Raw genomic sequence first — 10509 nt, 5'->3', positions numbered from 1 at the left:
AGCCTTACAAATAGCTGTGAAAAGAAGAAAAGCGAAAAGAAAAGGAGAAAAGGAAAGATATAAGCATCTGAATGCAGAGTTCCAGAGAATAGCAAGAAGAGATAAGAAAGCCTTCCTCAGTGATCAGTGCAAAGAAATAGAGAAAAACAACAGACTGGGAAAGACTAGAGATCTCTTTAAGAAAATTAGAGATACCAAGGGAAAATTTCATGCAAAGATGGGCTCAATAAAGGACAGAAATGGTATGGACCTAGCAGAAGCAGAAGATATTAAGTAGAGGTGGCAAGAATATGCAGAAGAACTGTACAAAAAAGATCTTCATGACCCATATAATCACAATGGTGTGACCACTGACCTAGAGCCAGACATCCTGGAATGTGAAGTCAAGTGGGCCTTAGAAAGCATCACTACGAACAAAGCTAGTGGAGGTGATGGAATTCCAGTTGAGCTATTTCAAATCCTGAAAGATGATGCTATGAAAATGCTGCACTCAATATGCCAGCAAATTTGGAAAACTCAGCAGTGGCCACAGGACTGCAAAAGATCAGTTTTCATTCCAATCCTAAAGAAAGGCAATGCCAAAGAATGGTCAAACTACTGCACAATTGCACTCATCTCACATGCTAGTAAGGTAATGCTCAAAATTCTCCAAGCCAGGCTTCAGCAATATGTGAACCGTGAACTTGCTGATGTTCAAGCTGGTTTTAGAAAAGGCAGAGGAACCAGAGATCAAATTGCCAACATCCACTGGATCATGGAAAAAGTAAGAGTTCCAGAAAAACATCTATTTCTGCTTTATTGACTATGCCAAAGTCTTTGACTGTGTGGATCACAATAAACTGGAAAATTCTGAAACAGATGGGAATACCAGACCACCTGACCTGCCTCTTGAGAAATCTGTATGCAGGTCAGGAAGCAACAGTTAGAACTGGACATGGAACAACAGATTGGTTCCAAATAGGAAAAGGAGTACGTCAAGGCTGTAGATTGTCACCCTGCTTATTTAACTTCTATGCAGAGTACATCATGAGAAACGCTGGACAGGAAGATACACAAGCCGGAATCAAGATCACCAGGAGAAATATCAATAACCTCAGATATGCAGATGACACCACCCTTATGGCAGAAAGTGAAGAGGAACTAAAAAGCCTCTTGATGAAAGTGAAAGTGAAGAGTGAAAAAGTTGGCTTAAATCAACATTCAGAAAACGAAGATCATGGCATCCGGTCCCATCACTTCATGGGAAATCGATGGGGAAACAGTGGAAACAGTGCCAGACTTTATTTTCTGGGCTCCAAAATCACTGCAGATGGAGACTGCAGCCATGAAATTAAATGACGTTTACTCCTTGGAAGAAAAGTTATGACCAACCTAGATAGCATGTTGAAAAGCAGAGACATTACTTTGCCAACAAAGGTCCATGTAGTCAAGGCTATGGTTTTTCCTGTGGTCATGTATGGATGTGAGAGTTGGACTGTGAAGAAGGCCGAGCGCCAAAGAATTGATGCTTTTGAACTGTGGTGTTGGAGAAGACTCTTGAGAGTCCCTTGGACTGCAGGAAGATCCAACCAGTCCATTCTGAAGGAGATCAGCCCTGGGATTTCTTTGGAAGGAATGATGCTAAAGCTGAAACTCCAGTACTTTGGCCATCTCATGAGAAGAGTTGACTCATTGGAAAAGACTCTGATGCTGGGAGGGATTGAGGGCAGGAGGAGAAGGGGACGACAAAGGATGAGATGGCTGGATGGCATCACTGACTTGTTGGACATGAGTCTGAGTGAACTCCAGGAGTTTGTGATGGACAGGGAGGCCTGGCATGCTGCTATTCATGGGGTCACAAAGAGTCGGACACGACTGAGCGACTGAATTGAACTGAACTGAACTGAAGCTAATAACTAGCTTAGTATTAGCTAGTTATTAGCTACTATCTTGTATTAGGAATTAGCACTATTAACTATTAGTACTATTAGCTAGCTGCTGCTGCTGCTAAGTCACTTCAGTCATGTCTGAGTCTGTGTGACCCCATAGACGGAAGCCTACCAGGCTCCTCTGTCCATAGGATTTGCTAGGCAAGAGTACTGGAGTGGGGTGCCATTGCCTTCTCCAATTAACTAGCTACTATCTTGTATTAGGAATTAATACTTCCTAAGCTAGTTCTTAAGTGCTGCACTCAATATTTCAGCAAATTTGGAAAACTCAGCAGTGGCCACAGGACTGCAAAAGATCAGTTTTCATTCCAATCCTAAAGAAAGGCAATGCCAAAGAATGGTCAAACTACCGCACAATTGCACTCATCTCACACGCTAGTAAAGAAATGCTCAAAATTCTCCAAGCCAGGCTTCAGCAATATGTGAACCGTGAACTTGCTGATGTTCAAGCTGGTTTTAGAAAAGGCAGAGGAACCAGAGATCAAATTGCCAACATCCACTGGATCATGGAAAAAGCAAGAGTTCCAGAAAAACGTCTATTTCTGCTTTATTGACTATGCCAAAGTCTTTGACTGTGTGGATCACAATAAACTGTGGAAAATTGTGAAAGAGATGGGAATACCAGACCACCTGACCTGCCTCTTGAGAAATCTGTATGCAGGTCAGGAAGCAACAGTTAGAACTGGACATGGAACAACAGACTGGTTCCAAATAAGAAAAGGAGTACATCAAGGCTGTATATTGTCACCCTGCTTATTTCACTTAGATGCAGAGTATATCATGAGAAACGCTGGACTGGAAGAAGCACAAGCTGGAATCAAGATTGCCGGGAGAAATATCAATAACCTCAGATATGCAGATGACACCACCCTTATGGCAGAAAGTGAAGAGGAACTAAAAAGCCTCTTGATGAAAGTGAAAGAGGAGAGTTGAACGAAAAAGTTGGCTTAAAGCTCAACATTCAGGAAATGAAGATCATGGCATCCGGTCCCATCACTTCATGGGAAATCGATGGGGAAACAGTGGAAACAGTGGCAGACTTTTTGGGCTCCAAAATCACTGCAGATGGTGATTGCAACCAGGAAATTAAAAGACGCTTGCTCCTTGGAAGGAAAGTTATGACCAACCTAAATAGCATATTGAAAAGCAGAGACGTTACTTTGCCAACAAAGGTCTGTCTAGTCAAGGCTATGGTTTTTCTTGTGGTCATGTATGGATGTGAGAGTTGGACTGTGAAGAAAGCTGAGTGCAGAAGAATTGATGCTTTTGAACTGTGGTGTTGGAGAAGACTCTTGAGAGTCCCTTGGACTGCAAGGAGATCCAACCAGTCCATTCTGAAGGAGATCAGCCCTGGGATTTCTTTGGAAGGAATGATGCTAAAGCTGAAACTCCAGTACTTTGGCCATCTCATGTGAAGAGTTGACTCATTGGAAAAGACTCTGATGCTGGGAGGGATTGAGGGCAGGAGGAGAAGGGGACGACAGAGGATGAGATGGCTGGATGACATCACTGACTCGATGGACTTAAGTTTGAGTGAACTCAGGAGTTGGTGATGGACAGGGAGGCCTGGCATGCTGCTATTCATGGGGTCACAAAGAGTCGGACACGACTGAGCGACTGAACTTAACTGAAGCTAGTTATTAGATTAGTACCGTTTTGGCTGAGCTATATTCATCTATCAAACTCCAGGTGGTATGATTTTCAATAGTGAGATAGATTGGCACCAAACATGTTTTTAGACGTGCTGCATGCTGTCGCTTCAGTCGTGTTTCAGTCTTTCCAACCCTATGGACTGTAGCCCTCCAGGCTCTTCAGTGCATGGGATTTTTCCAGGCAAGAATACTGGAGTGGGTTGCCATTTCCTCCTCCAGGGAAACTTCCCAACCCAGGGATAGAATGCACATCTCTTATGTGTCCTGCATTGGCAGGCAGGTTCTTTACCACTTGTGCTACCTCGGAAGTCCTGTTTTTAGACAGGAGCATTTAAATTATTTTTACTGTTTTTTAAATTAAATCTGATAGAAAGCCAACTTTAGACAGGTGGTAGAGACTACTGCCCTTCCCCCATTCAGGTCTACTTCTCAACTGTGACCTCATCACTGACATCATCTCCCCTGAGCCTGCTCGGGAGAGGGCAGCTGCCACCCCATGGGAGCTGGGTGGCTCCGGGACTACACTTGGAGGTGGTGTCCACAGGACTTGGGTGAGAAGACATCACGGGACACCTACTGGTCCCTGTGCTCAGGTGTGCTCAGTGCTACATCTAGATTTCTTAAGGTCCTCGGGGGGCCTTGAATTCTGCTCTCGAGGAAATATGTCACGGGCTAGGGAAGAAGCAGGGGACAGTCAGCTGGTGTCTGGTCGGGAGCCACCATCACGCATCATCAGAGTATCTGTCAAGACCCCACAAGACAGCCAGGAATTTATGCTGGCAGAAAATAGCAGCATCCGCCACTTTAAGAAGCAGATCTCCAAACGCTTTCACTGTGATACTGACAGACTGGTGCTCATCTTCACTGGAAAGATCCTCCGGGATCAAGACATACTGAGCCAAAGAGGCATCCTTGATGGCACCACGGTCCACCTGGTGGTGAGGAGCCGTGGGAAAGGCATTCTGCCCGGTCCCAGCACTCTGCCCAGCCCTGCTGGCCACTGCACCCATCATCCGGATCCATCCACCTCAGAGAGTACTAGGATGCTAGCCAGGCTGGGCCAGCTGGCCTGGACCTCTCCTGAATTAGCTGACTTCTTTGGCCAGCTGGCTCAACTCCTCATGGTTGTGCCTGAGTCCATGGGGCCATCACTGGAAGACCCTGTGGTTCAAGGTCCGGTGAGTGAGAAACCAGCCAATGCCAGCTATGTTCCTGAATCCTCAAGGCCAGTACCGAAACCTGAGCCAGCTCTCAAGGCTCTGGAAAACTTGCAGAACCCAGCCCGGCAACAGGAACTCCTGCAGGTGGACAAGCGGGGGCTGGAAGCCTTGAAGGCAGTGCCAGGTGGGGACAATGCTATGCGTCCGGTCTGCTCTGATATCCAGCATCTCATGCTGTCCACTCTGGCCCCTCTGGTTGCCTCCAAAGGCCACAACCCAGATTCAGAGCCTTGCAGAAGGGGCATCAATCCTCACAGTTGTCCTAACATCACCACCACGGCACCCACAGTCTCCATACCTGCCAGGCCACTGGCACAGGAAGTCAGTGCAGGAGTAGCTGCTCAAGCAAGGGCTGTGATTTCAAACCAGGCCAATGCAGTTTGTAGGACAGGACTATCAGACTTATACTCAGGCCAGGATCTTCCCTCCCAGGAGAGCCAGCAGCCCATCGGGAAAGCCACTCCAGCGAGTCAGCTGAGACCATCACCCTCTGTCTTGCGCAGAGGCTTACATGTCTTGCAGCAGAATCCAGCTCTGCTACACCAGCTGACAACAGGCAGCCCTCTGCGACATCATATGCCACTCCTTCCCATACTCACTAACCCACGGGCACTGCAGGCATTGATCCAGATAGAAAAGGGCCTGCAGATATTGTCCAGGGAGGTACCTGGGTTGGGACCATGTTTATGGTGTCCAGGTAGACCACATGGGGCCAGAGGAGTTTCTGAAACTAGGGGCGGAGGACAGGGTCACAGAGCAGACCCTGTGCAGCCCACCTTGGCTGTTCTTCAGCTCCTCCATGCTCTGGCTAATGCCTGCCCTCAGTCTACCCAGTCCTCATCGTCCTCATGTCCCCTCACTGAAGACCACTACCAGCAAGAACTGGAGCATCTGAAGGCCATGGGCTTTGCTAATCGTGATGCCAATCTTCAGGCCCTCATGGCCACAGGAGGAGACATTCATGCTGCCATTGAGAGGCTTCTGGGAATACCGGAGGCCTAGGTGCCTCCAGCTAATGTGCCAATGCACCATCCCATGGAGAGGAGCGGGGAAAGGAAAGGGAAAGAGAGGGAGGGGGAGTAGCTTATTTTGGGAATTTCTCCTGCTCAGATCACGTGCACACTTACACAGCCTCCCCTCACATCCCAAGCCTATTCCACATTAAAAAGGATTGCATGGATCTTGTGTCTTGTGTCAGTTTCGGAGCAGGTGGGCAAAGAGAATGTTGTTTGGGGGAGCGATGGACCATGTTACATAGCCTTGGGTCTGGGCTTCACCTATTCTCATAACCATCTCCTCAGAGTAGGGGGAAACCCTGAGTTCTTTTTAGTATCTACTCCTGTCCAATGGGCAATGCAGTTTTCCACCAACATTACCATCATCACCACAATTCCAATTCCACGGTGATTCTGAAGGAATCCTGACGTTTGCTCTCCCTGGAAGCCATGGGTTTCTTCACAGACTCTGAAAGCCACCTATTCTTTGACAATGTTTCTCTGTCTTGAGGTTGTCTCCTGATATTTCAGAAAAGTTGTTTAACTTGCCTTTCAGTTAGGGCTTCTCCTTTGCTATCCACCTCAATGGAATAACAGACCTTAATAATAATGTTGGCAGTTCTCCTGGGAGCTGGACTTGGCTACCTCCCAGCTGGTAGCAGCTACTGGTTTCTATAAATTAATTTCTCCTTCTAGAAACTACTGCATTCTATCCTTAGAATACTATTAGAACAACAGAAACCCCCACCCCCCACCACCCAAATTCCTAGAAGAACTTCAAGGAGTAGAGTTTGCAGCCAGGGCTGCAGAATCCTCCGTCTGTTACTTATTGTATGTGAAAGCTGAACTTTGGTCAGAGATAGGAAACTATGGAGAATAGTCCTGTGCTACATCCACAAGTCATCAGCCCAGAGTAAAGGCCATAGCTAGATCCATGTACAAGTGCGTGGCCCTTGCATCTCGTATTATTTCTGTAGACAAAACATGGGGAGGTGAAATGCTGCTGAAAAAGCCACAGTTGGAGAAGAGGGTTGGATGGAGGGTCTTTGCTGAAACAATTCCTCCTTTCTGTAATATCAGTGTTGGAGTGAGATTAAAGGTTTAGGGAAGAAGGAAGGGTGCTGGGCAGAATGGGTGAATCAATTCCCACAGTGTTCACATGAGCATATATCAATCCCCAGAATAACACAAGGAAATATACAGTTCATGAGATGTATAGTTGAATCCTAAAGTCAGACTAGAACACATGGAGGATATCACACAGTCCTATCATCATAATACTGTAGAAAATAAGCTTGATAGCCCTATGCATAAATTTTCAGTCAGACACAAGAATTAGAGGCACAAAGATAAATGATCTGTACTCAGTACCAGCTACTGATTGGATGTCTACCAGTTGTAGATGTGTATCACAAAATCATACACAATTTCAATCTGACACACAGCCAACACACAGACCTCTATTCACACACAGAAATGTAAAAAGAATTGAAAACCACAAATTAAGATAAACTGGCTTTTCAGTTTTTCTAGGAAATGAAACTAAAATTATTGACTGTATTGCTTAATATAATACAGCTAAGGACTTAAATGTCAGTGTTAGTTTTCACTGGGAGTTAAATATTGAGAATTTCAGAAGTTACTCCTTGGATTTCTTTCAATGTAGAGTACTTGAGGGAGTACTCAAAAACCCAGGGAGCTGGGGGATAAAAATAAAACTAGCAACCACTCTGTCAGAATGAGAAGCCATTCACTTTTGAGAGAGTATAGCTATTCCTTTGAAATTCCTGAAAGATATGAAAGTTATTTTCATCTTAAAGCTAGAGAAACAGACTCCAAGGGGTTAAGTGACTTCCCACACACCTGTGGTTGAAATTCTAAGCTGATTTTCCTGGTTCCAGCATCCTTATTCTGTGCACAGGATAGTCAGATGATGAAAGTGTGGGATTCAGAGTGATGATTAAGGGAAAAAAGATCTGGTCAGATTGGAAAGGCTTGAATTTATTTTATTATTTTTAAATTAATTTAATTTTTATTTGATATTGGAGTATAGTTGATTTGCAATGTTATGTTAGTTTCAGGTGCACAGCAAGTGATTCAGTTATACATATACATATATCCATTACTTTCAGATTCTTTTCCCAAATAGGTTATTACAGAGTATTGAGTAGAGTTCCCTGTGCTGTATAGGAGATCCTTGTTGATTATCTATTTATATATATAGTAGAGTGTATATATCAATCCTAAACTAATGTATCCCTCCTTGCCACATTTCTCCTTTAGTAGCCATAATTTTGTCTTCAAAGTCTGTGAGTCTATTTTTATTTTGTAAATAATTTCATTTGTATCACTTTAATCAGGGTGATGGAAAGACTTAAGGTTCTGCCCAAAGTGTGGAATCTTATGACTGCTAAAATCAGTGGATCATAGTTGTGGTCTGTGGAGTAACTTCTTCAGAAGGATCGCTAGAAACAAGACCAAGGGTTGAGCAAAGGACAGATATTCAAAGGAATGATGCAGAAGGCTGGAGTAGGTCAGCTACACAAGGGAGCTGAGGAAAAAGTAAGAGATATATGTTGAACTTATTTAAAAGCATGTAGATATAGAAGTGAGAGAATATAATCCAAGAATAAAAGTGTAGTGATTAAAGAATTAAGATGTGTGTATCTCCCTGCTGTGCACTTCTATCTGCTCTATGTGGAGAATAATATCTAGGCAGATATCTTCCAACTTGACTTTATATTTAAAAAAAAACTATAGGGGCTATGCAACATTGGATAAGAGAGTAGACAGGAATGAATATCCAGATCACTGCCACTGGAGTGGATATACCTTATACAATTCACTCAATTTCTTGGATTCCACTAAAGTCAAAAGCAACCAGTTCCCATTTTACTGAGCTGCTGATTTTGCAGAAAATACAGTTTAATGATCACTATTCATATCCCAAGCACTAAGCATTTTAATATAGTTATATAGCATAATTATCACAATAAGCCTGAGAACTAATATAAAAAAGTCCTAAATATGTTTCAATGTAGCTAGCAATATTAGAGAGATTGCATAGCTTTCTCATATTTATTTAGTGAGCATTTTACATGTTAGACACTGTCTTAACTTTTCGACATTCATTGATTTCTCTATTCCTCACTGCAACATTGAAGTGAAGTGAAGTGAAGTGAAAGTCACTCAGTCGTGTCCGACTCTTTGTGATCCCATGGACTATACAGTCCATGGCATTCTCCAAGCCAGAATGCTGGAGTGGGTAGTCTTTCCCTTCTCCAGAGGATCTTCCCAACCCAGGGATTGAACCTAGGTCTCCCACATTGCAGGCGGATTCTTTACCAGCTGAGCCACAAGGGAAGCCCAAGAACACTGAAGTGGGTAGCCTATCTATCCCTTCTCCAGCAGATCTTCCAGACCCAGGAATCAAACTGGGGTCTCCTGCATTGCAGGTGTATTCTTTTCCAACTGAGCTATCAGTTAGATGTTAACATTATTCTCTATTTAATCATTGCCCAAACTGAGGCACAGATATTTAGCAGCATGCTCAAAGGTCACAAAACTAGTAAGTGGAGAAGGAAGATGAAAACCTAGATATTCTAATGTAATTTATTTATTTTTTTTTGTGTGTATGCACACACATTTTTTTTTAGTCGAAGTACAGTTGATTTACAATATTTCAGGTATGTGGCAAAGTGATTGGCACATGCATTATTTTTCATGTTCAAAGAATTTAATTTTTATTCTTTCCATTCTTTTTCAAATTCTTTTCCCATTTAGGTTACTACAGAATATTGAGCAGAGTTCCCTGTGTTATACAGTGAGTCCCTGTTGATTATCTATTTAAATAGAGCAGTGTATATATGTCAATCCCAAACTCCTGTCTATTGCCACCTCCAACCTGTCCCCTCTGGTAGCCATAAATTTATTCTCTAAGTCTGTGAGTCTATTTCTCTTTGTAGATAAGTTCACTTGTATAATTTTTCAAGGTTCTGAATACAAGTGATATTATATAATATCTGTCTTTCTCTGTGTGACTTACTTCACTTAATATGATAACCTCCACATCCATCCATATTGCTACAAATAGCATTATTTCACACTTAAAATTTTTTTTTTCTTTTGAAGTTCTTTTATTTTATTTTTTTATTTTTTAACTTTACAATATTGTATTGGTTTATTTCACACTTTTTTATGGCTGAGTATTATTCCATTGTATATAAGTCAGATACTCTGACTTTAGACCATGTGTTTTTAATCATTGCCCAAATTTCTTGGATTTGGATTAGATATACATTAAATGTTCTTGTCCTTTTCTACTAGGACTCACAGAAGATAGTCCCACCGTGGCACCTAGACACTTTTTAAGAACAGGAACTGCTTTGCTTTCTAGTAAATCACAGATGCTTTAAGGCAAAGGTAAAAATATTAGGAGTTTTGTGCAGTAGCAGTATCATAGCTAATGAGGTTTATGCAACACATGATTTTTTCTATTTAAAAACTTCTTCTAAAAGTAAAAATATTATTACCTTTCTGGGTTATTCATAATTGCTCAAGGAGCCTCAGAAGTAAGGTATCGTCAATGTGATTATCAACAACTTCAGTTCATTCCACCTTTCTTTAGCCTTCCAGGGCTTCCTCCCATGGAAACACATTCCACTTATATCAGAGGTCTCCATCCAGGAAAATGCATTCAGATAGCCATACATAC

General features: G+C 42.9%; 1 protein-coding gene across 1 annotated transcript; it reads left to right on the top strand.

The window, feature by feature from the left end:
• The first annotated feature begins 4079 nt into the window (after positions 1 to 4079).
• Positions 4080 to 5802, top strand: LOC113904985 (ubiquilin-3-like). Its single transcript, XM_027562033.1, has one exon. It carries the CDS (start codon positions 4243 to 4245, stop codon positions 5800 to 5802), a length of 1560 nt encoding a protein of 519 aa, XP_027417834.1. The 5' UTR covers positions 4080 to 4242.
• The last annotated feature ends 4707 nt before the right edge of the window (positions 5803 to 10509 follow it).

This window comes from Bos indicus x Bos taurus, chromosome 15 (assembly GCF_003369695.1).
Source record: "Bos indicus x Bos taurus breed Angus x Brahman F1 hybrid chromosome 15, Bos_hybrid_MaternalHap_v2.0, whole genome shotgun sequence".
Classification (NCBI taxonomy): Eukaryota; Metazoa; Chordata; class Mammalia; order Artiodactyla; family Bovidae; genus Bos; species Bos indicus x Bos taurus.
This window is presented reverse-complemented; position numbering and strand designations above follow the sequence as displayed.

Coding starts and splice junctions, on each gene's coding strand:
- LOC113904985 (XM_027562033.1), top strand. CDS start 4,243: ATGTCACGGGCTAGGGAAGAAGCAGGGGACAGTCAGCTGGTGTCTGGT.